This window comes from Brienomyrus brachyistius, chromosome 8, assembly GCF_023856365.1.
Source record: "Brienomyrus brachyistius isolate T26 chromosome 8, BBRACH_0.4, whole genome shotgun sequence".
In the NCBI taxonomy this organism is placed as follows: Eukaryota; Metazoa; Chordata; class Actinopteri; order Osteoglossiformes; family Mormyridae; genus Brienomyrus; species Brienomyrus brachyistius.
Genome location: NC_064540.1, coordinates 11,087,649 through 11,115,092, shown reverse-complemented (window position 1 = coordinate 11,115,092; position 27,444 = coordinate 11,087,649). Strand labels below are relative to the sequence as shown.

The 27,444-nt window shown below is 39.1% G+C and overlaps 1 protein-coding gene across 1 annotated transcript in view; it reads right to left on the bottom strand.

Annotated features, from left to right (window-relative positions):
- LOC125747061 (cadherin-22-like) overlaps nucleotides 1–27,444 on the bottom strand; it is a 214,818-nt gene that overhangs the window by 90,184 nt on the left and 97,190 nt on the right. The window contains exons 2-3 of the mRNA XM_049021785.1: nucleotides 16,173–17,559; nucleotides 4,598–4,892 (exon numbers count right to left, since the gene is read on the bottom strand). Coding sequence (XP_048877742.1) covers nucleotides 4,598–4,892; nucleotides 16,173–16,400 — 523 coding nt within the window. The 5' untranslated portion in view covers nucleotides 16,401–17,559. The remainder of the gene's footprint in view (nucleotides 1–4,597; nucleotides 4,893–16,172; nucleotides 17,560–27,444) is intronic.

Here is a 27,444-nt window from a genome sequence, read left to right as displayed (position 1 = left end):
ATATCAATTTTTGGTCATATCGCCCAGCTCTACTTTACACATAGGCCAACTTTATAATTGGGACTTTGGGAACAGGGGCCACTTCCAGAATCTGACATTCTATACTTCTTATTCTAAACAATAATACTAATACCAGTACTAATACTAATATTATTATTATTATTATTATTATTAATAATAATAATAATAATAATAAATGTTGGTTTCTTGTTTCCGTAATACTGCTAATTCACATTGCACTTTCGAACCCGAAACCTGAGAACGTAATCTCTTGATGATACCAAACACAAAACTAAAACCCCTTCAGCAATTTCACAGGAGGTTAAACTAGCCATCCACTATCCACATATTCAGTGGATAGCCAGTGGGTAGCTAGGGGGCAGTGAGTGGCTCAGCAGGCTAAGTGTCTGTGTCTGTGATCAGAAGGGCACCGCTGCAAGCCTCAGCCTCAACAGGACAGTCACTGGTGCAATATGCAGGCCACCCCCCCCCCAATAGGTATGCTACTTAGGTCTGAAAAAAATATATTATTACTAGTACTGTTATTATTTACAGTTATATATGTGGGCTAAAATTTTGTGCGCTGTGGTCGAGTCGCTTCAGTTGATGAAAAGCGGTATTAAAGGGCAAAAAAAATTAAGCTTGTGGAAGCAAGATAATCTAAACAAGAACTGAGAGTGAGCTACATTTTAGTAAAATACTATCAAATCAAACTGCAAAGCATTGCATAAATAAGTTATCGGTTTTCAGAATAGTCTTTTGCTTCTTAATGCTGGCAATCTAGTATGTTGTACTTGTAGGACAGTAAGGTCAAATGCATCTGCCCCCCCCCCACCCCCCCAACGGAAGAACTGGCCTCAGTCTGCCCCCCCAGCTAAAATGGCTTAGAACCTCCCCACAATGAGGAGATGCTTGCATGTGAATTTGATGAAGAATCCTTTGTATTTTATATGACTCTGGCTTGCGTGAGCCAAGATTAAACAGTTACTTCTCAAGAAATATGTGTCAACGCACATCAGTAACCAGTTTAGATAAGTAGAGACAGGACAGAAATATGACTAGAAGGATAAGTGAAAAGGTGATTAGTTTTTAAGCATTACAGCCAGCATTATTTACTGCAGTAATGTAACATTATAGTACTTTTAAACTATACATTTAAATCAAGTCCGACTGTAGTACATATCATATTTTGTCTGGTAAGCAGTAATGCATTTTTTGACACTGAAGAGCAGAATAATAGATTGGCACATTCTTGGGTTAGAAGCCAAATACAAGACAGCAGCTTGTTTTCTATACTTCTGCTAATTTATTAATATCAATATTGATATCATCTACAATAATAATGCATCTTCTAAACAATTATCCTGATCAGTATAATGGGGTCTGAAGTCGATGGCAGAACACAGAGCACAAGGCAGGGACACACCTGGATGGGATGCCAGTCCATTGCAGGACACACACACACACAGGGTATCTTTGTGGGGACTCTCCATTCATTTCTATGGGGAAAACTACAATCCCAACATGACGACCTTAACCCCTACCAAGCCCTAACTGTAACCATAAGTAACCAAACAAAATACGAAACTTTTGGCATTTTCCTTTTTTTGACTGCATGCACAGATCTTTATGGGGACCTGAAAAATGGTCCCACAACATCACAATAGTTTTTATTACACTGTGGGGGACAATTGATCATACACTAAGCACAACACAATGACAACTGCAGCAGCCACAATAATAATTATGAAACCTGGATGTATTCCACAATACAGTGTATCAACCTACAAATCATTTAAACTCAAATTCGTTAATCCAGGTTGAACCTCTGCACTTTGATGGGCTTGTTAAATATTAAATGTCATTTTCCTGGATTCCCCTTATCATTCTAAAAATTTAATGTCAACGATGTAAGGGGAATGGAAAATCAAGAAGCACCCACGAGTGCGTCCAGAAATGAAAGCCACCCTGATCTCGTTAAACCTATTGAGGGGGTTATGTTCACGACTGCAGAATGTCAAGTTGACCAGTGGTACCTGCCAAACGGTGTGATATCCAGGGTGACACCCTCCAGATGGTGGCCTGTCAGTCTGCCTGCCAGTCAGAGCTCACAGGGGTGCTGGTGACCTTATCATCAGGGTGCTAAGCTAACTCCACTAGGCTTTGTTCGACAGGGGAGCAAATAGGAGGTGAGAACAACCCTGAAATGCTTAACTAAGCACTACTGTTATCTCATTAGGCCCAGCACTCTGTTCAATGTATAAAACATGAAGAATGCACTCATTTAATGCGTAATTTGAGTGAGAGGCCAGGCAGGAGGGGGAGGAGGAAGGGCTTGAACATGAAGATTCTTGCTTGCTCCCTCTTGTTTCAATAAGCACTACAGGCTGCCCAGGCCTGGGTGCCAACATGCTGATGAGGCAGGAATTCACTCTGATTATGCAGCTCATTTTGTGGGAGAGCTGGAGTGATTACAGCTATTCCCCCCCCTCTGTTCCTGTTCGCACGCAGACACACATACACGCACGCCCTCGCGCACGCACACACACACACACTGAGCTTGTGAACGGCATTCCATTCCCACTGCCTTTAACCTCAAATGATCTTTTACCCTAATTGTTAACCTCTGCTTGAAGCGACCTTGGGTTCCTCATTTAAAAGTTCAAGCTGTCGCTTATTTTTAAAAGTGGTCAGGGGCGGTATGAGAGCTTCTTCTGCAGGTGACCGCTTTCATCTCCATCCACACCTACCTGAACAGCCAAAACAGGCATGGAGGGCGCTAGCATTCTGTAGCAATGAAAGCCTTTTTAAAAATAACCTGTTGCATCTACACTATAATGTCTGCACCACTCACAGCACCCGAGCATTGTCCCCTGTCCCCCCAAATCCCTGTAATGATTATTAAATAACTGATGTATTTCAGTAAAAAAAAAGCAATGTTTAAGAAATGTTATATCTAATCAATAATTTTTTGGGGGTAAGCATGTATGAATATGACATTCAATTTAAGTTTATCAGACGACCCTTACAATGGGTATTTATTCTACGGGAGACTAAGGCTTGACCTGCTTATAAATAGGAAGCAAGCCGATAAAATATTAACAAGGAATATCAGAAAAATGTATTTGGTGTTTTGAAGTTAACTCAGGTTTAACTAACAGCTATAAATATTTCCTGCACAGTTTTTCCAAGACAAGTTATTTAAAATAAGAAAGAATGTGCAGGTCTGCAATACTGATTTGTCCATTCATAAATCTCGTCTTGTAGCTTATCTAGTAGCAGGATATCATGGATCCCCTGTAGCCTAACTATCTATCCTGGGCAGCATGTAATATAAGGCAAGGTAAAACCCAGGATGGAATGCTAGCCTATCACCAGTTATAAATCCAATCACGCGCTACAGGCAGTTTTAGAGATATGCCCAGAGAAATCGGCAATCAACCAACTCCACTCTTTTGCATTTCGTCTGATACTGTTTAGTGAAGAAAAACAAATGAACCAAGCTGATGAATGTGATGAATGATTTACTTAGACTTTAGAGGGAACATTAAAGATCTCGGTAACAATTTCGTTTTAGAGTCTGCCCCTTAGCTATTAATAAACTAATACCAATAAACTGGTAATATATTGGTAAATACAATGTATTACAAATATGCATTACAAAGCCTCGAGCATTAGTAAGCAAACTTAGAAAATAGTTATACCTATGCCTTAATGGTCTGCTGCTTAACTATTAATAAACCGTTAATAATAACTTAATAACATACTAGTAAATAAAAAGACTCATTTACAATAAAATTTCTTGCTCCTGTCCCACCAGTTTTAGCGAAAGAATTTGTAAATGCTCAATTACAGCTCAATTCTCAGTATTTTACTAATCCACTTATATTTGAAAGTATTGTAAATATCAGGAACAATTGTAATGCATTTCTTTGTAAATAAATCTTTGAATGTGTTAATGCATTGTCGAATGATTAGTAACAGGTGCAGATGTTAAACTAAAGTGTTACCAAGATCTCTTGTAACTTGTCTATGTTCACAAACAACACATTGTTTTATGTGATTTGAGTTATTATTGTTTTAGTTTTAGTCATTTTATGTATATGTTTGTTTTTAGATATTAAATTCAAAGGCCTCCCAAGAAATATGTTAAGTAAAACATCAAAGACTGGCAATGAATCGAGTCAACCGAGCAGAAGACACATGATACTATATGTAACTGATATATTGTGATTGTTACTAGCTTTCCTGTTGACTATTTATTACTTGTTACTTCATGATAAGTCTGGGTACAACTTCTTTTCTTCTCTATGTTTTGCATTTTTGCCAGTGTAATTTTACAATATTCAGATCCTATTATCTCCATGGTCTAAAATACTATCTAGTGTCCCCCAAATCTAATGTAATTTTCAGTTTGGTCAAGTTTAAAGTAGGTATTACTTAGAGCTCAGTTTAAATCTGCACTTTGAAAACCCTTTGCATATTATGTTCATTTTATTATGTAAACGTAATGTAAGTAATGCTGTACGGTATTCAAAGCAATATTAATAGGAAGGCCTTGCACCCTACTATGCAATATGGAAGGTAACCTCCTTACCGATAGGCGACAACTCGGGGACGCTGCCAATGTAAGGCCCTTCCAGGAACTTGGGTTCACTATCATTGATGTCCTGAACCTTGATAATGAACTCAGACTCTGGTTCAAGGGGCTGGTCTGTGAGGCGGTCCCTGGCCTGGGCACGGAGAGTATAGTAAGTCTTCTCCTCGCGATCGAGCCTCTCGGTGGCGTGGATGTCTCCTGTGATCTCATCAATGATGAAGATGGTACCTGCCCCCTCACCAGAAATGGTGTACTTTATCGACCCATCGCCCTCATCGGAGTCTGAGTGGATCTGTTGGAAACAGGAAACAAAAGAATTGTGAAAATTGCTACACAAAACTGGAGTGGGGAAAAAACTGTGAGACTCAAAGAAAGTGTATGGAAATATGTTTATATATGTTGCAATTTTTGAAAATTCTCATTTAGGTTCGTGGTACATCATTACTATGTTTAGATACACACACACACTGTGTATATATACTGTCATATATGTATATGGTACAGTTATTCTGACACTTGCTTTGCGTTTGATAACCTACTCAATCATTTGTGGGGACACAATCTGGTCTCGTAAACATGGAAGCATCAGAGTGATTACATGCTATATGCTCTTTATCTTCATCACAGATAATAATAATAATAATAAAATCACTGACATGTACTGTAAATAAAGCATCCTATAGAGCAGGGGTCTCCAACCCCGGTCCTGGAGGGCAACCATCCAGTAAGTTTGATATCCTACCTGGCTTCTGATGAGCCACACCTGCTCTCAGGCTCATCAGAAGCCAAGTGGGACAGAAAACCTACCGGATATTAGCTCTCCAGGACCGGAGTTAGAGACCCCTGATACAGGGACTGTGGTGTGGAGATTAAGCTATTACAGACACCACACTGATCCACACTGATATGCTTAACCTGTCCATGAGCCCACTGAATGAGCTTTTCATTTTAGCGTGGGGTTCCCTCCCAGCATTCCAGTCCCTCCCCCTGTCCCAAAATGCTTCTATTCAGGTGACACTGAACAAGTGGCACTTATTACAGTTTTATTTTTGTATTAACTGCCGTCAGGTGTGTCTTGTTCCAAATGATTGTGACTTCAAGTGAATAAGTGCTACTGAACAAGTATGGAAGGAGTTGCCACAAATACCATGAGAGTACAGCAATATGTATTATTCTCAGAAATGTGACAGACTGCCTGCCAGATTGCTTTCAGTTTGAAAAGTTTTATTTAACAGATTTTCTGGACACTTTACTCAACTTTTAAAGTTGAGAACACTTTAAAATAAAATAATTTTTCACAAATATGTAACTTGTGCATTTCTCAAAAATTGGCAAGAAAGTTGATCACAAGTATAATAAGGTGTGTAATAATCCTGCTGAACTTCAGTTAATTTCAATCACATAATTTAGATGTTATTTACTAACACAAGCTTAAGCACTCGAGCTTGTAGCAGCTCTCAGTATATAGCATTCTATTTTGTGTCAAGTCCTTGCAAAAGATGATAAAATGATACAAATTCTTATGCATCTGCTGTGATAATCGAGTCCTGGGGGGGTGTTTCACAAAGCAGGATTTCTGAATTAGCTGGGATAACTTAAGTTAGATGTCATGGTTGTCCAATAGGAATGCTCTTTACCTAAACTCTCTTTTTCGACAAGCATGACTTCTAGCTTAAGTTAACCCAGTAACTGAGAAATCCTACTTTGTGGAACAGCCTCCAGGACTCAGACTCAACACTAAATCAAGTAGCAATATCCACCATTCAGACTCAGATTTGATAATTTCATAAGGAAAATGCTTTGCAAGCTTATTAAGCAGTGCACATTAAAGAAACAATTTAGTGAAAAAAGATGTGAGGCATTCAGCTGTCATGTTATTAAATTAGCGTAGCAATCAGGCAGCCTCTCGTGATTCATACCCATGAAGCATAGGATAGCAACTACATTGTGATCAGAATCACAATCACCTTTATTTGCATGTACTAGATCATTAAACTTGTCAAATGTAAAGACTAACAAGATGTCCACAAAGTAAATTTGTATTCAAGGATTTTAGCATCCATAATAAAAAAAGTCAATGATCTATAATACTTGAAAAAAGAAGATAGTGTAGAATCACAGAAAATCATCTGTCAGAGTACATCTCTCGAGTTTGTCCTGAAGATGCCCTAGTTAGCTGTATTATGAATTGGCAATGTCCATTACATGCTGTTAGCAGAGAATGTCCAAAAAGTGGCCACGGTACATGGTATCCCGTATCTACCAGGTGGTTACATTTTAGCATCAACAACAGAAATAAAGTGTTAAAGATTTAATACTCATTTTGGAGGCATGCTGGCTATGTATGTTGCTAGAACGTATTCCGGTGGTGATGATAGTGGAAAAAATCCCACTCTTGGAATAATTTGGATATTTCCTTTCCAACCATTTGTATAGCAAGCTAGATCACAGGGATGGGGAGAAGTGTTACATTTTCTCTGCAAATGTTCCTGTTGGACTGGCGCATTACATTTACTTTGTGCAGGAAATAGTGGTGTTTTGTACTATCTTATAACATTACATGTGTAACACTGGAATGTCAGAGAACTGTGCATAGCTTTTCTTCTGTTTGACAGACCCAGTTCTCTTCATATTAGCTACAATTTCTTAAATTTGGATTCTCTCTTATCCCTATAAATGTATCAAAATTTTTGTAATACCAGATGCCAAATACCAGATGATGAAAAGGCTTGCTGCAGAATTTAATTTTCATTTTAAATTTTTTTACAACTCACACAGCTCAAATTTGTAACAGTTCAATGAGTGTTTTCTTTCCTTAAAGAAACACGTAAGGCTGAGTCGTTTATGAAGCACCACTGGAGCTGCTGAAAGGGTTAATGCTCACAAGCAAAGGACCATGAGCGATATGATCACTTCGTTTCACATGGGATTCAAACTGGCGACGGACACTTGGCTCAGACTCGAAACGACTGACTACACCAGTAATAATAAATTTACCCTAGCACCATATTCTCAGTATTTTGAGGACACTAAAAAACTTAAAACAAAGTTAAAAGTAATTCCACCCATCCATGGAACTCCTGAGGATGACGACCTTTATTCTCAACCTTGTCACACCAAGAGTACGAAGAAAAACTGTAATAAATGAATAAATCACCATTAAATGATTTATAAATCACTAATTAAATGAAGAACATTATCTCCCTGTATGGATTTCGACTGCATACAGTATGGCAGGAAAATAATGCAAGGGCAGGTAGAATATTACATTTTTCCTACTTTTCATTTTGAATTCCCCCCGAAGTTAAATAAATGATAGCATGGAAAATATACACTTTCAGGATATCAATATTTAAAAAATAATAAAACATTCTTATTTCCAGAAACAAAGAGCTGTGCAATATTCCAAGTGAGAGTGGGAAACCAAAGCTTGACACACACTATACATTTAATCTCATTTGTTAATTCACTATGTACTTACTTGACGTGTGTAAAGGTGATTCCCACCAACAGACATATGTTTCAGGACGAATATAAAATGTCATTAGTTTCCCATAATATATCTTATTAGTAATAGAAAGAGAACATAAACCAATATGGAATAGTCATTCTTTATTAATCCCCATGGGGAAATTCTCTTTTTGCTTTACCCCATCTTGCTTTCCATAACACACACATGCTGGTAAGTGTGGGGTAACAGTAAAGGGCAGCCACCTCGTGATACCTAGGAATCTGGGGGTTAAGGGCCTTGCTCAAGGACCCACGGACATCTGACTGTACCGCCAAGAACAGGCTTGAACTGGAACCTCGTGATCATGGACACAGATTCTTAACCTGCTGAGCCTCACACCGCTGCCCCCGGGATCAGAAGGAGAGCTAGATAGACTAATAGATACCGTTTGTCATTCCGGAGGGTCATGAGGTCCGGATACTATCCCAGAAGCTACGTGCAGGGAACAACCCAGGATGGGACGTCAGCCTAACGCAAGGCCCAGTCACTATTCACACACACATTCACGCCTATGGACAATTTGGTAAGACTGTAGGGAAAAACCAGAGAAAACTAAAACGCAGAGAAAAAGAGAATTTTACACGAACACAGTATTCCCCTTTAGGTTAAATCCATGCATATTGATTTGGGTGACACACTATATATTTGACCAGAAGACCTTAAGAGAAAAGGTCAAATAGCATGTTCTTCCAGCTTAACCTTAAAACGAATCAAACAATGAAGATCAGCATATCCTTCCCCATGCATAAACAATACAATCATATCTGGGGCATCTCCGAGCAGTAATGAAAATGGTATCCACTGAATCTGAAAGATGCTATGATTTCATATCCACATTTCATAAACACCTTTATGTAACTCATATTCTCTAAATAGAGTCTGCATCCACACCATCCCCACTGGGACTGACATCCTTGATTGTACTTGTGTGACTCCTGCTTCTGTCATAAAGCATGAAGGTGCTGTATCAGAGAAAACACTCAAGCCTCAGTATGCTGATCTCCACTTTATTTTGATACTCTCATATTTATGCCTGCCCTTAAGTTTTACGTAAGTTTAGGGCTAGGTTTTGTTAAAAAAAATGTTATACAGGAAAAAGCAATATACTATACAAGGCGTATGCAGTTTCCAAGACTCGGATCCATGAAAACTGACTATCGACAGGCCAATTACACTGAATTAAAGGATGTATGTAAAATTCAATACATGGGATCTTAAAATGAAGACAAGCCTTGTACAAACAAAAACTAACAGAAATAATCAGATAAAACCAAAATATATTTATCTGTTTTGCTCCTAATATTTGTATTACACAGTTACTACTTTATAATTAGTTCATGAATAAATATTCTTATAAAAATATTCACCATATATACACACTCCACTAGCTACGGTGAGATATTACAGAAACCTTTTAATAAGAAATATGATGTGTCTGACTTATCAGAGCCTTAATTAACACTTTGAACTAGAATTGCTCAGAAATCACATTATCGCTGCTTCGCTAGTTAAAACAAAGCTAACTAACCAAGACAGCCGCAGCTTTTATTCTTCTTGACGTTTTCAGAAATGCTTGGGATCAGTCCTTACGACGATCTGTTTTACATTTTGTAGCGTTGCAGATGGTAGTCGCCAAAAGTCTTTGTGCAGATAAGAAAAAACACAGTAACACGCACTGCAATATTTAATGCTGATAAACTTCATTTAAAAAATGTGGCACATTTATAATTAAGTTGTCAGCCTTTAAATCTCTGTAGCATGGAAAACAGACCATGCGTATGCTGGCAGTTTGTTTAAATATGAATTTTATTTTCCCATAAATGTGCTGCAAAATGTGTGCTTTTGATTCACCTGTGCTGTACGGACCTGCTCCTAGTTCGCGGTTCCGCTCGGCCTAAGCGTCAATTTTGAAAGAAGAGGGTGACCTGTGTCTTACGGGTCAAATCGCTAACAAAGTGTCATTGGTGGCATGACCCGTGACCAACACATATTGTCTGCCTGCCTGGGACATTGCAGCATAGCCTATTTTTACTGCAAAGGTGTTGTTTCAAAGTAGAATTACACCAGAAACTTGTGACATAATAGCGCATGCACCAAATCTGAATCTCAAATGAATGACAACAGTCCTTTCATGTTCCTTGGATTACACACTGTCTCTCTCCTCGGTACTTTAGGCATGAAGCCGCTCATTTTCATGCACACATTTTATAGCAATTGTGTAAGCTCTGGAAAGCACGAGGCATAACATTTGGCGACATAAATAATATACTTGTATTTATATTGCACTTGATTGTGGCATTTGCTTAAATGTCACCTTCTCTGGGGATACAGAGCTTTGAACAAGCCTGGCTGGGGATAATTTATATGATCATATGTTATGGGTGACACTCATGGACATAACAGCAGTGTAGCTCTTTGGCCAAAGGATCTCAGATCTATATAGGCTCAAACAAAGCTATAAGATATCTATCTATCTATCTATCTATCTGTCTGTCTGTCTGTCTGTCTACAGTATAGTCACTGATCTTTATATAGTAACTAATTATTAACAAAAACCCTCTCCTTTTTCAGAATGTGCTACAACTCATAACAACATTTGCGTCATGGGGATATCCATGGTTCTGTAATTAAGCTTCACATCGCACTAATTAGAACACGTTTATTACTATTATTATTTTATTATTATTTATTTGTTATTGTTTTTTTTTTTTTACGTAATACATTTTGATCTTTCGCATGATTTCCAATGGATTAATTTCTTCCATGTTAATGAGAATAAAACAGGTGCCCCACAACCCCATTTCAGTTGCTAATTTCTAAATCCTCCTGCATCCTTGGTGCTATTGAATGGTAACAATTTGTATTAGTGATAATAAAATTCTCAGTGGAATTTCTATGAAAATGGCAATAATATTATCCACAGTGAATCAATTCAGCTATTATTGTTACTATTAAATGTTTCATGTAAAACTCCCTATGGTACAGATGGTGAATTTAGAATTAAGAATTATATCAATATATGATAATTATCAAATGTTCATATCTGATCTTTTTTTTGTATAAAGCAATAGTCAATGCAATAGTTATGTTTTATTTATTTTATTAAATTTTCGTTATCGACTATCTGAACGACTATGTAAATGAACGCGACTGAATGTGTTCATTTACACAGCGATCTATATTTCATGCCACGCCATTTCAGAGTCGGCAGCATTGCCAGGTGACATGGCAGAAAGCTTTGTCAGAAGTACGAGGCTTGCAGCTCGTAATGGCAATTTGAAAACCTATTTTTCAGCATGCGACTGATAAATTTGTTAGGAGCACATCTTGATCGATCGCAAACGCGGGTCCCCTCTTATAAACTCGCAGGGTGGAGTTTCCATGTGTTCCTTAATATTTTTCCCATGCCCACAGGGCAGGATGTCTGGAAATACGGGCTGAGCTGCACCCTATTAAGGGATTTGAACATTTCTGAACAATTCTCGGGACTGTGCTGTTATTACAGTGATGTGTGAGGTCCTGACGAATTCTCTTAGCCTATGTCATAAACATGATGTCCAAAATATGTTATCTGAAAATATACAGTAAAGGGCAGCTTTTTAGTCACCTTATATTAGTTCACAGAAAAGCAAGGAATGCATCATTTGCAAAGTTTTGGCACAATTTATCACCACAGAAATGAAGATCTGTATGCTAATAATTTTCTGAATAGCAGTGATTTTTGGGTAGAATTGGGTGGATGTAAGATGCAAACATCTACTGCGGATCCTAACGGACTCTGTAATATCTCTGTTTTGATTAAATCTGATTTTGAACAGTATTACACTTTGAGTTCAGATTTCATTGTTCACTCTTGAACCCTGAATTACTGTATATAATTAAAAACAAATGTTTATGCATAATAAAAACTCCTGCCACTGAAGCAGACTGTCCCATTTTTAAGCTTGTGCTGGCCCCAGGAAATCAGCACTGAGGGAAATAAGTAGTTCTGCCTTATTCTATACCAACACCTGGAATCAACACCTGGAAGCAGTGAAAGTCGCTGGGGAGGACAGACATGGATTCTCACTGTTACTCATGAAGTACCCATGAAGAGATTACTCCTGCAGAATGAAATATGTTGTTTTAAGGGCAACATAAAGTAGATCATTTGGGAGGTGAAACCCATGTTATTTTTCTTCACAATGCGCTATTCCTGTATGTGTAGCTTCCAAACGTGTTTGTAGCATAGGTGGTACAGACAGCAAATATATAGGCCTGAGAATGAAAAATCATCAGGCCAAAGGGCAGGATGCCAATTTGCTGTGTGGAGGTATTAAAAAAGAAAAAAAATGTATTTCATTAGTGAATTAATAGGTAGGGCAGTTTGGCATCTTTGCTGAGCTAGAAGAAAGTAATTCTAAATGGGTATTACAGATATAAAGCATTGGGGGTATATTTAATGTTATATTTCCCTAATTAAAGTCTCGGGTACCTTTGGCCCTGGATGAGTCCAGTACCACCAACAGTCACTATTAATACTTTTGGCTCATGGCCTTGGCACAGCACAACGACTCTCTAATTTTATTAATAAAACCATCCTTCTTGCCCGTGCCCCCCCCATTTATACGTCAGCGCCCTGCCCGCGTCCCGTCCCACACCCTCCAGTAAGGGATTACTCCAGAATGCAGGATTCCCTACCTACGGCCTGCGAGTCTGCATGCTGGCCAGCCGGCGCCAACCATGCTGCACTCCGGGATAAAATCGCAGCGACGGGGCTTGTGGGAAATTTCTGAAGTAAATTGTAAGCAGACGATTATACCCTCATGTGCTTCTTTCCACTAAGGCTTCGCCTGTGATACTAGACTGCCATAATAAATAATACATATATCTAGAATATGGGATACAGGCTTGCCCATTGGCTACAATACATTAGCTGCCATTTTGCATGAAATCCCATCACATTTGCTAAATATTGCATTTATGTATTACGTTTCGGATACGGCTGCCACTAGGTATATAGCTCATAAGAATTTGTCAGTGGCCATATCACTCTGTCATTCTCCCCTGTCAGATAATGAACCGAACAGAGCAGGTATAAATGAGAGAAGCCCAGGAAACGCTGCTGTTAGAAATCACCCGGATTGGGCGCTTTTCTGGGAGTACTCCATAGAAGTACCAGTTCATAGAAGTACCAGTTCATAGAAGTACCAGTTCATGGAATTACCAGTTCATGGAAGTACCAGTTCATGGAAGTACCAGTTCTGTAGTGCTGTTACAGTAGGAGGATTAGCTAAACAAGTCTGCATAACAATTCAATTCAATATTATTATTATTCCATCCATCCATCCATCCATTTCCTGTAACCGCTTGTCCTCCTCAGGGTTGCAGGGGGTCCAGAGCCTATCCTGGACGTTATGGGTGCAAGGCAGGTAACAACCCATCACAGGGCACAGTCACACACCAATCACTCACACAGGCACAACTACAGGCAATTTGGTAACTGCAATCAGCCTCAGCATGTTTTTGTACTGAGGGGAGAGAGTGGAGTAGCTGGAGGAAATCACACGACGACACAAGGAGAACGTGCATTTTTTCCCCCAATTTATTGATACCATAATATTAGTTTCATGCAGCAGTCTAAAGCATTAGTAATGCCAGGGATTTTATGGTGCGTATTTTCGCACTTTGCCCATCTAGCCTGGAAACACATCGGCTAAGCAGCACAGCAGGCAATCCATCAGCATGCCATTTATAATGTGGCTCCTGGCTCCAGCACAAAAGTGAAAGTGTGCAGATCTACTGTGAACGCCATAGCAGGAAAGGGATCCCAGCAACCTATTTGCATTCTGTCTGCGAGGCTTCAGGGTGGTGATTTTAGAGCTTTTTCGACATCTGCTTTAGGATCGGGATCTTGACATTCATCATAGCAGAAAAAAAACCCCGTAACTCTAATAAACTACGTTTGAAAATGGACATCTCTCCATTAATATCTGGAATATGCATTAACCTCTTAAATGGACATTAAATTTAAGGTTAATCTTCTTCAATTTAATCAAATATTAAATATTAATACATTCTCATTATACTTCCTTGTTACTGCATTCTGAATGAAGTCTTACTTATGTACATTAAATTAGCTGATAAATTATTGAAGCCAAATATGTAACCACGCAACAAATTTGTCATTAAATTGAGTACACCCTGGATTCCTGTCCAAGCTTATATGAGACTGAGGTCTTTGTTATTTTACATTTGATATATAGCTTACATTCAAGAATCTGCTTGTTGTGAATTGATCAGTAATATTGCATCGCATGTGCTCCTATTAAGGATGATTCAAAATTTTCCCATAATAAAACAAGCAGTAAAGCCTGTTATGAAGTCCTTCAATGACTTCGATTGCAATAATTGCAGTGAGGAATGTTTAATAGCCAAATAGGTAGCAAGCTCATGTGAAGTTCTATACCTTTGTGCATTTCATATGAACTAATATTACACTGTGTGTATTTTTGTTTGTTTTTTTTTCTCCTTCTTTTATGTACTTCATACGGAAGCCCTGAACCGCATTTGATGAGCTGCTTACCATGAATGCATGTCTCCCTATATTGTTAACGTATACAGAGACTGCATGACCTGTCACTGCCTCAGGTTGGTAGTGGGATTCAAACATGGAGGTTGTAGCTGTAGTCCATCTCTTGTTTTGTCTAAATGTATAGAGCATTGATAAATTGCTCAATTTCAACATTTCATAATCATTCATTTTCAAACCTTTATTGTCCCATTCAGATACTACTTAGAATGCAATACCTTCATTGTGTCGATGTTGCTATACACATAAGTATTTTCATCAAATATCTAGGACACTGCCAACAATATTTTTGTATATTTTCTGAGTGTATAACATTTATGCATGTTGAGATAGGAGCAGACGATGCTAAACAAAATATCTTTGAAAGCAAGTGTAGCAGACTGAGAGATTTCTTGACAGCTTCATCTTTAAATCCCAAAAGAAGTTGCAGTAAGATAGGAAAATGGCTGCGGATACTGTTGACAGTACTTGTGATAAATGCAAGGGCAGAAGTACTGCTTTGTAATTTGTTTCTCAGTGAACACAATCTCTCCACTGTTGTGTTTCAGGCAAGAACAGGATTCTTGCGATTCTGAGGCATGCAAAGCCGCCTTAAACAAAGACATCTGACTTAGCAATTCTCTACAGTTTTGGTCGTGAAGGACACGTACCATTCTTGCTATTGAGCTACACCATTTCGGTGGATTAGCCGCTTTCCATGAACCAACAAAGATGGCACCTGCGCAATGGCCATAGTAATGTGATCCTCAGCTTTTTCGCAACAGTATGCTAATTAGGTAAAATGCGATTGGCAACATAAAATTCAGATGTGTGAGTGACAATAGTTTATATATCATGCATTGATGTTATTTAGTTATTCCTTTGCACATGTGTATATAAAAGTAAGCTGCAATATGCTCAGTGACGTCGTGCCAATCATGTGTCTACCCAATATTTTGTAAAAATGTAATTAATAGCAAATGATTCAATCAACCGATAACCTGCCTATATCGATTGCGGATGACATGTTGTTAAACTTGCAGTAAACTTACAGTCAGGGTAATCTGGAAGGAGTGAGCTTCGTCCATCAGATCACATCTCTTAATCCCCCTCCCCCAACCCTCATCATTCCCATCTTCTATCGGTAACTATGCACATCGTCAATGAATTGTCACTTCCTGACATTCAGTGTCAGTAAACAAGGTTAGCTGCCTTAAGCTGTTTACAATTGCTAGCTAAGTAAATGTGGTACTGCAAGTATAAGGAGTTCTTAGAGATGCTTTTTGGGCCTTAGCTGATAGGCCTTTGTTGTTATTTGCAGAACATCTTTGAATGTATACTAGTTACATAAAGTTTCAAGAACATTAATATCTGTGTATGTATTTTTATGTCTTCTAGTTTTGAAATGGCACCTACTCACAAATTTGGTTTGCACAAAGCCCCTGCTGTCTGACTCGTCAGTCATTATATTCAACCAATAAAGACTTTAGGCCGTAGGTTGAGAAACATACCTTTCCAACATAGAGAGGTTCCGTCCCAGTGTACTCCTCCACCACAAAGAACTGATTCCACACCCAGCCCCTCTTCACTCTCTCATGGGACATTGTCCCTTCGTCCTCCACTTTTCCACTGGCTTTGCTACTAGTCCTTGTATCCGCTGATGGTTCACAGCTACCACAATGCAAGCTGCCCAGAACCAGAAAAAGCAAAGAGATCTGCAGTCCCTGAGTTGGAACCATGATGAACTCCCCTCTCTCCGTGCTACATTGGTTGAAAATTCAAAGAAATATAGACGGTACTGAAGTGACGTCCTCGCTCTTCTGGTTGGTTGCGAGTTCCAAATCAAAAATTAACACGTTAAGCTTGGTTTTTAGTTTATATATGTCTTCTCAAAAAGGCCAAGGCACTTTTGCCATCTTAAAATCTTAATCTGTCGAATATCTGCAGATAATTATACTGCATGTAGGAAATCAGCAGAAGTCTGAAAATATAAGGATGATGCTTTTTAAAGTTTCTCATTCCCGGTTTTGGGCTGTTGTTTTTTTTTTTGTATGGATAGTTTCTTTGATCTTAAATAATTGAAAAGAAAAACAATGAAACCTGCTTTTATACGGGGAATTCCAGGACTACATCAAGATGAAGACCTGGGAATATTTCCGTGATTGTGCAACTCTCCATTCCTGATAAATACAAAGACCTAACCTATGCGGTTTCCATGCCGTGAAACACTGAGGGAGGCAAGCTGAAGTGGGAGAAACAATGGTATTGGGATTTCACGTCATAGAAAGTAATTGGTCTCATTTCGAAATGCAGCAATTCCCCCATTTTCATACTGTAATTAGCTTCGAATCATGTCCAACAGAATGGATTCTTTAGCAGCTGTTGCAATATTACATGACGAAGATTAACCATTGAGTAGTCAATGATTTATCAGATAAATCTATTCAGTTTGGACGACTAGATGTGCCTCCATATGATAACCTAGGACTATTCAGTTGTCACATGAGCAAAAGTCTCTGAATCTTCCTGTAGATGACTGATCCTTACTGGAGTAAACTTTTTTTTCCCAAAGCATCAGCAACATCAAGCTGAAAAACAAGCAAAAATGCAAAATTCCCTAATGGTTTTTTCTTCACTTCAAGTATGGAGCAGAAGCACTTGAGGGTATTTTGCACCAAACGCACAAGGCTCTTGAAGCCTAGATTAAAGGAGCTGGTTCTGTTGGTCCCAGTTCAGTCCCTGATGCCAGTAGGCTCAGCAGATTTAGGGTAATATCCTTGGAGTGGCGCCATCTGTTTGGATGCCTCACCATGCCAGTCCTCTTCAGTTCAGCATGTTTATAATGTGGTTCATTCACAAATTCTTGATAGAAAAATCCGGAATTCACTCACAGACGAACTGAAACACACAAAGAAATTATGGTTAAACGACTATCAAATTGTCAGATCTTTAACATAAAAGCTCTCAAATGTAGCCATTTCAGATGGAGTAGCTTTATGATATTTGAGATGCTCTTTACTATGCATAAATATGCATATTACTGAATCCATGCTTTTTTTTAAGAAAAAGTGAGGCACATTAGGTAAGGATTATAACAAACCTACATTTACTACATAACTATAGTTTTTTTTTTAAAAAGAACTTCACAAAATTCAATCTTCCATCCATCCATACAATGACCCATTCTCCACAAAGAGTAATCCATTAGAGAGTTATAGTGATCTGGTTTAGTTTGACAGAAGCCTGCACCACAGCTCCCCTTCACATTGGATCCATCCCTGCTGTAAGACGGTTGCATATATAACGTTCCTTTCATTTTCCATTCTCTGCCAAAGAAGGTAATTTTATGGTTGTTCTCGATTGCGTAGATCTGTTTCCACCCTAATTCCATCTGCCCCTAAAGAGCAAGTCCTCATACTGTATTCACCACATCACATGCTTTTGCCCAGTGAGTCAGGGAAGCCTACTGTACCACATAACTAAATATTCTGCTAAAGAACCTGAACTGCTCTAGTCCACATGTGCAACTCATTACAAGAAGACCAGTCCCTCAGTCCTGAAGTCAAGATCTTCTCATGCATATTATGGACAGCAACTCCTGTGCTTATCTTATTTTGCTTGTCCTTATGCTTGTACTAAAGGGCAGATCACTGCTGTGAACATCCTCAGTGCTCAATGACTAATAGATGAAATAACAGAAGGTTCATACAACTCATCAGTGCCAGTACACTGCAGGTAAATAGCATAGCAACGCACAATTAAGCAGCTCTAACCACACTGGGTCCACCACAAAGCGCCCTTTGTAGTTTAACATCCCTAGTGAATGATGTCAGTGGGATATTTTAGACAATAACTTGCAGTCAGTTCATGCTTTTGTGGCATTTGTTTAATAATCCCATGGAAAATATATCTTCCTTTCAAACACACTGCATGATATATTTGCTGTTATTCAGAATGCACTGAATGAAAGGATTATTATGCAGGTGATTATTATGAGTTTAGAAAAACTATTCAGAGTATGTGAAGATCTTATACTGCTTTTGTTTTATCACTAGGGGAACTATACTATTACTAATCAATAATAATTTTAGAAATTGTCTTTTACATCTCCCTCAACTTGCTCTTTACACAGTAAGTTGTCCACAAAGGGCTAAATACCATCAAAACAATGTACAATGTAATAGTCAGGACTTGGAAACCAGGATCTCCGAAACAATGACTTTCTGCTAAATAGCAGGGAGCTCCTACCTTTGGCAGGACAGGATGTTGTGGGTTCTATTCCCAACTGGGTGACATGTGAAGCCCCCTAAATGTCATCAGTGTGCAGTTTCTTTTGGGATCAGTAAAGCTTCTTTCTATGTTTCTGTATACAGTACCAGTCCAAAGTTTGGACACACCTACCTATAGAAAGGTTATATTTTAGAATAATGATAAAGACATCAAAGCTATAGTACACCATATATGGAATTATGTACAGAGTTACAAAGTATTGAAGAAAACAGAATTAATTTGCTAGGGTAGCAGCTCTGTGGGTTGCTGGTTCAAATCCCTGGGTCAGCAGAGTGATCTCACCACTGGGCCCTTGAGCGAGGCCCTTAACCCCAGTTGCTCCAGGGACTGGCTGACCCTACATTCTCCTCAGTGCCAATTTCATGAGATGGCCTCCTGGGATGCTTTTCCAGCTGTCCTGAAGGAGGTCCCATGAAGGCTGAGCACCCATCGGTCACAGCTCCTTCACTCTCTGAAACCATTTCTACTGTTTTTAGGTCAGGTGGCCAAGTCATGCCATGCAACACTATCAGTCTCCTTTGCAGGCAGTTTGGTGTGTCCAAAATTTTGACTAGTAGTGTAAATGCACATGTCAAATATAACGGCAAACAACCAAGACGAAACATCACAGTGAATAAACATATTTCATTCTGATATTAAAAACAAATGCCTTTTCAGCAAGCAATTACAGCACTCTATAGAATTTGAAAAATGTATTCTGGTCAAAGTATTGCCATTGTCAAGGATGGAAGGATGGATGGATGGAGGTGTTGACAGGAATACAATCTATTATTATTATTATTGTTGTTCTTGTTGTTTCTGATGATGATGATAAAAATAGAAGACGTTAAATTTATGCAAACATCAAAGAAGCACGCACAGCATAGGTCAGTTAATTAGCTAAATTAGTAAATACTAATCACATGAAGATAATAATTAATACAGATCATCACATATGCAATCATAATCATTTGAGCAAATGCAGCATATGACAAAAATCATCAAAGCAGACAGTCGCGCGGGGCTTGCACTCAGTAGAGACGATGATTAATGGGCATTTAGGGGCCCTATACGAAAACGAACAATAACACCATTTTCTGTGTCTAACATGTCAACACCTCAAGGCCCCCAAATTACAGTGCTAGTGTGCCTTGTTGTCAGGGACTTATAAGCTTCCACTTTAGAAAACCACTCAAGGCTGTTGCTTCTTTAACCTCTTGTACCGTAAAAGCTGTCAACGGTGCTGATCTGGATTCAGGAATCAGGCCACATAAAGAGTCTCGTAAGGTATAACACTGAGAATAGGAGGATGATGCCTGCCATATACCTGTGTATAAGGGGAGTCTAAGGCTGAAATCACCACACATAACATCTTAATGCTGAATTGACCTGGAAAAAGTCGCTAGTTTCAGTTCCAGGGGTATATTGTTGCGACATGGTCCATAGAGAAATTCTAGTTCATACATTATAAATCTATGCCCTACATATAAACAATTAATTCTGTGTAATAATGATAACAAATGGAAATTAAAATCCCTTTAAATATAAAAGAGCATGCAGAACAATGGTACAATCTTTTGCATTAATTGCCAGGAAAAAGAGGAAACAGGGACTAACCCAGCACATTACAATACAATACAGGGCGTTATATATGATGAATTTGTACTCTGTGTATTCTTTAAGCGGGTAAACATCTCCATATAAATATTGGGTAGCTTTCTGAATATTAACTATAGCTTTAAATACATTTCAGCGAATGGCAGAAGGACTAGAAATGAGGATGCAATGAATGAGAGAAAGTCAAAAAAGAAAAAAACCCAATATAAAACAAACTGAATTGCACGTTATTTTCCGTTTTAGAACAGAATGATGTGTACTTTACTTGTAGTGCTGGTAAAATTCACCATAACAGGAAGAAAGTATTTTTCATGTCCTTATAACTGCAGTAACTTGCAAAAAAGCATAAAATGCATTATTTTTATTTTTAATTATACATAAATAGCTCTACCAATAACTATATAATCACTATTGTCCCTAAAGACTTAATCATGCATTGCGTTGTCTTAATAATTCATTCATTCATTAAAATGAACTTTGGCAAGCGTTCTTACATACAGTGTTACTTTAAACCAAAACACCTATTTTATTAATTCATTCCATTTTTTATTATTTATATTTTACCATCATTTTACCATCTTTTTAAATTAAAGTCTCATGATAACATCATAACACACACTCAGAGAAACATTACAATAGGGGGATGTTTCCATAAATAAGGAGCAAAGCCGTAAGGGGTTAAACTGGAGTTTCTTGGCAGGCTATTTTCCCTTTCCGGCTCCTGTTAAAGACTTAATTAAATGGGCGCACAGTTTGTCTTTTAATTTTGAATGAAAGTACAAAGATTTAATGAGTCGGAAAAAGGCTAGGCATCACTCTCCCACAGTTAGCAACGCTGAAGATTTGCCGGACGGGGCTAATTAGTGCCTTGTCAATTAATGCCCCCTCTATAGGTGCCGGCCAGCTAATACAGTCGTGAGGTATTTTTTCCGCCCCCAAACGCAATTGGCAAGCCAGAAGCAGTCATTTGTGACCTATTAGGTCGTGGATTGATTATAAAACATGGCTGCTACTTCTCATCAGTCGCAGAGTGCGAGGCCTGACAGCTGGGCACCCAGCAAACGACTGGGGACTAATCACTCAGGAGTGATGGGCACAGAGCCCGTAACTGGGAGAACATGCTTTTAGTCTTCCCCACCTCATCTCTCTACCCATTTCACTCTCACTCCATTCTCTTCCCTCCTTTGCCAATTGGTTTATTCAGTAATGAAGACTATTCAGAACACAAGCATTAGGCAAAGATAGGCCTGTTGGGAACGTGACTTGAAAATTACAGTATTGAAAATAAACTATATTTGTTTTTTATCAATAGTAATTAACCAAACAATTCACATGTATGAATGAGAGGTAATTACATTTTTTTGGAGTGTATGAATTTGCCACATGCAATCCCTGGATGTTCATTATTGTTAGATATGAAAGGAGAAGGACCCCGCCCAGAGACTCTGCGAGAAGTTCGCAAAATCAGCGCTCGTTTCACTGTACCAGATGCAAATCCCTCCACCACTTATTATATGGATGAATCTGTCATTTACAAAACAGCTGCCCATCTCTGGCCAGCATCACACTGACATGTAAAACGCTAATAATTCTAATGCATCCGTCAGGATGCCTCCACTGGGACCCATGATGCATTGCAGCTCCGGCCAATTGACAGGTGGCTGCTCTTCTCCTTCAGCACCCTGGATCGCAGCCACCTGTCAAAATTTCATCATCTGCGTTGTGAACTGACAATCAACCGTGCCCAACCAAGCCCCGCCCATAATCCCGCCCGCCTGGAGAGCACTAATTGCCCCAGCTGGCTCCACCTCTCCTTGCGGCTTAAAGAAGAAAAGGGCAACTCAGGTAAAGTAACGGAAGGTAGTGCCAGGCTACCATCTAGCAATGACAACGGGTACAAGTAGAGATGTCTGGCAACCATCACATCATAACCCCCCCCCCCCCCCCCCTTTTTTGTTTTGGATTACGAGACTGATTCCTAACAAATGTCGCCTCAACGGGAAGATCACCAGTGACAACCCACTGCCTTGTTTACTTACTGTATACAGCATCAAAAACTCATCAAAAGTCCAAAGGCCCAAAATAAAGCTGTATTTGCCATTTGTACAAGTTTGTGAAAAGCTACACTACAGGCCAGAAGTTTGGGCCCATCCTCTGATTTAAAAAAATTTATAAAAACAATATACTGCTTTTTCAAACTTTCATTACAAGAAAATATTTTGAAATAATTAAAAGAAAGGCATCTGACTGGCTTTGAAGTGTAATATAACAATTTACTGTGCATTGTAAGTGCAATTTAATGAATACGAGTGACTAAGTACGAATTTCATCAAAATAACCACCCCTTGCCTTTAGCACAGCAGCACAGATTCACAGCATCCTTTCCAGCAATTTTCCAGCAAACTTGTTTCCAAACTCTCCCAGCACCTTCTCAGGCAAGCAAACTGTTCTCTCTCATTTGCTAGACACTCATTTCCATTTTGTTGGTCCAACTCGTCTCACTGGTGGACTTTCTTTCATCCACAAGAGTCCAACTGCTTGCAGTCTTTCCTTGACTCTATTAAGAGATACTAGTTTCCCTCTGTTCACATTAATTGCAGCCCTCAGACCTCAGTCATCCTCCGATTTCTTTTGCACGTCACAACTAAGTGTTGAATCTTAGCCTTTGATGTCACTTTCCTTGCCCTAGACTGTTTCCGGTCAGTGTTGCTTCCAGTCAACCTTATTCTCTGTAAACAGTAGGTCACTCCATACTTAGAAGCATTTATCTCTATGGCAATTTGGCAATGAGAGAACCCTTCTTCAATAAAAATTTTGATTTGAGCCAATTGCTAGCCGTGCCTTTCTAGCCATTAAAAGTATAAAAATAACATATTTATCAAAAATTCTGACATCAATTGTGAAATAGCACCACAGAAGATTGAAACGAGGAGCAGACAGTGCATTAAACCTCTCAGAAACTGATGTGGGACAAGGCAGACAAGTGGAAAATAAAATCTTTAGTTTATTAAGACACAATCAAGGGAGACCAAGAGCAAATCAAGTTCTGACATTAGTAAATAGAATTCCAAGCCAAAGTGAAAGTCAATGCACTAAACACAGACCTTCTTCGAAACCAATAGTTTCAGCCTAAATAATGTGTTGCTACAAGCTATAAAATACTGAAAACCATTCATTTTCTGAAACCGCTTATCCTGTGCAGGGTTGTATGGGGTCCAGACCCTATGGCAAGACAGGGAAGAACCCAGGATGGGGCACCAACCATCACAGGGCACACTCACGTACCATTCACTCACACCTGTGGGCAATTTGGTAACTCCAATTAGCCTTCGCATGTTTTTTAACTGTGGGGGGAACTGGAGTACCTGGAGTAAGCCATGCAATGACATGGGGAGAACATGCAAACTCCACACACATGGAGCCTTGAGGGACACTCAAAGCCAGATGACGGAGGTGTGTGGCGACTGTGCTACCCACTGCACCACCATGCCCCCCCAATACTGAAAACCAGTCAGTCATATTTCTTTTAAGTATTTCTAAGTGCATCATTTATAGTTTTTAAAATTCCGAGGCCGGTCCCAAACTTCTGGCCTGTAGTATACATTGGATTGTATCATTTTGCATACCCCATCTTGCTCCCTTTTTTTTTTTTACGACGTAAATACACATGTAGAAGTGAGAGCGACGCTTGGGGTCATAGCGCAGTGTCAGCCATCCATCCAGCACCAAAGGGATCAAGGGCCCAGCGGAGCATGGGATTCAAATCAGCAACCTTCTGATCACAGGCACAGGACCCATGAAGCCACACACTGCCCCTTTGAGCAACTGACCATTCGTATAGACTGGTTTTATGATTAATTGATCAGTGGGAATATACAAAACAAATCTGAAAGAGATTCTTCAAAATAAAGATATGAATAAAAAGGAAAATGGTGCTGCCTGGTAGCTATCTGTTGATGCCAATTTGAAACCAATGTTTCAAAACTAACCAGTTTATGGCACAATTCATTTATACAGAAGAACGATAAGAAAAAGAAAAGAAAAATAACCTATTCAAATAGGAGAATTGGAAGATTCACAGAAATTAAATGTTTTCTACTGAAAAGAAGCACCGTCAACAAATACATAAATGAACGGCAAAGCGCACAGGCCTCAAATTAAGCCCTGTGTTTGGTGTCGGGATGTAATGAGAGGTGACATACATTGTCAGAAGCTTGCTAAAGCTGCTCTGGTAATTACACTAATTACAGCTTCCCACCCCCATGCTTTCTCTCTGCCTGTATCTATATCTCTCTCTCCTTGCAGCATGGGCTCGCCGGCACCTGCCCACGGAGACGATCACAAAGGCAGCCCTCTTTGTGTTTCCCTTCCGAAATGCTGGCCTGGGTAGGAGGTCCGACTTCTGGAACATCCCGTTCACCCGGCACCTCGTCCAGCTGCACATTCACTCAGTCATTCACAGGCCCTGCAAGCCATTCCAAACTCCTCCCACAACCCCCCAGCCCTGAGATCAGGAGAGCAGAGCTTAACGGCAACCCAGTTCCCACTGGCGGAGGCCCTGTGTCTTAGGAATGGGGAAGAGCAAAGGGCAGCTGATGGCACTCGGGAAACAGCTTTAACCCAGGAACCGCCCATGGCGTACAGTCGCGAGCTGAGGCTAAATGCAGCATGTACTCTGGTGCACTGGTCTTTGAGGACCCTACACATCTGGCCTTACAACAGGTTGTTTTACTTTTTCTGTTTAACTAACAGGGAATCTGCTGTAGGTTGGTTGTTGGAAAGGGGTGAATGGCTGTTTGTTATGGCGCTACCCAGCTAGCATTGGTTCGTTGGGCCGACGTCGGCTGTTGGTCGTTATGTCGATGGTCAAAAGCGGACGTCAACACAACGTCTGGCCAACATAATGGTCTACATAATGAAAATAAGATTTTTGGATATTATTGTTTGTTAGATACACTGCCTTTTAATAGGCTAATTTCCTTTCTTTCTGAATCGATGAAATACACTTGATGTCGTCCAAATTTTTCGTCGGCATAACGTCTGGCAGACGTCTCATAGACCTTTACTCTATGTCCAAGATCGAATTTATTTCTTTTCAGATCAAGATGAACTGTACAACCTATACCTCCACAGAAAAAGTTTAAAGGATTCCATAACAATCCCTTTTCTTCGTTGGCTTCATGTCCTGACAACGTCGGGTATTGACTAACTCATGGTCAGTCCCGGATGTTGTCCAGACGTGCAGCCAACGTCCAGAATGTACAGTATACCACAACCATGACAGCTTCCCAGCTAACATTTAACGTTGGCCCAACGTTGGTAGAACGTCGGACATAATGTCGGCCCAACGTCATTAGCAGACATTGGCTGGACGTGCATCTGCACATCGGGTTAACGTCAACTCAACGTCTGCAGCGAACGTCAAATGCATGTTGTCCCAACGTGCAGTAAACCAAGTAGTGATAAGCAAATGTGTGCAATTCCCTGTGGCCAACGTAAAATCAAAGTCCCACGGACATTATGGGGACCATGTGCCAACCTACTTTCAATGTCTGGGTTATGTCAGAACTAATAATTTCATGTTACACTTTTTGTTTTTACATAAAACAATTGTTAGCCCACCCCATCATCTCCAAAGAGAGGTCCTATTCTGAAATAAACTCTCAATTCGTATTCAATTCCTGTATCACATCTCTTCTCTTTACTACAGCAACCACCAAAATCCGCAGATATATTTAAAGTTTATCAATTATAATAGTTAAGTATCTTTAATAATTGAAATTGTGAGAATAATCGTATTATTGAATATTTCAATATATACCCCCACCGCAAAAGTTTGAATCTAATATAAAAAAACTGAAAGCAGCATTTCAGAAGTTAAAAATGTGACTAAGTCTTTAATGTATTTATTTAAAAATCAGATCACATTTGCAACGATAGCAAACAAAAAATTTTTTTCATGGATAAAAAAAAAAATTTCATACTGCTTAGTCACTATTTGTTCAAAGCAACTTCATGTTCAAAGCATCAGTAAGCATTTCATTTTTAAATTACTTTTGATCATTAAGACTTTGCTTACAAATCAGGCAAAAGCACTTTTTCCACTTTGGTTAGAAAATCAGACATGATATTTTTGCCATGGTGATTATCAAGTGGCAAACACACATACAGATGATGACGGAAGAGGTCTGGGACTGAAAAGCAACACTAAAAATATTAAGGTGCCTATGGTATTTATAATATTTCAATTTATACATTTTAGAATTACACAGACACGCCAAGTGTTTTTATCATGGTTTTCATAAAGTTAGCTACAATTTATCTCTTTATCCAAGAGAAAGTGTAAATTTACTTCTTAGTGTACATATACATATAATGAAGTCTGGGATACAGCATGATCTCTGGGGTGACAATAGCATTAAGAATTTATTGAAGTATAAGTAAACCAAAAAAGCAATGGCAATAAGCTGGCGTGGAATGTTTCACCAGCAAGGCTGATTAGATCACTTGTTCTGTGATATGTTGATCTATCTGTCTAGGCTCTTTTTTGAATATTTCATTGTAAAATTAGTTTTTTTTTCACAGTATAAAAGTCAATTGCTTTGCAGAGAGTGCAATGCATTTCAGTATTATTTTTCTTTAACTTTCCGCTCTTACCTTCAGATTGGACTGATGAGGCCTGAACAACATGATACTTCTTATTTAAACTTGAACATGTACACAATGACAGGTACTGCGTATCTCCTCCCAAGATCATCCCCTGCCTGCCCAATGTGTTAAATATCCCAAACACAGCACTCGTAGCTCACCTTAATCAATCATGCTTCTGCATATATTTGCATACTCTTCTCCAAAGATTTGCAGGCTCTCTTGAGAACACACTGATTTACATATTCA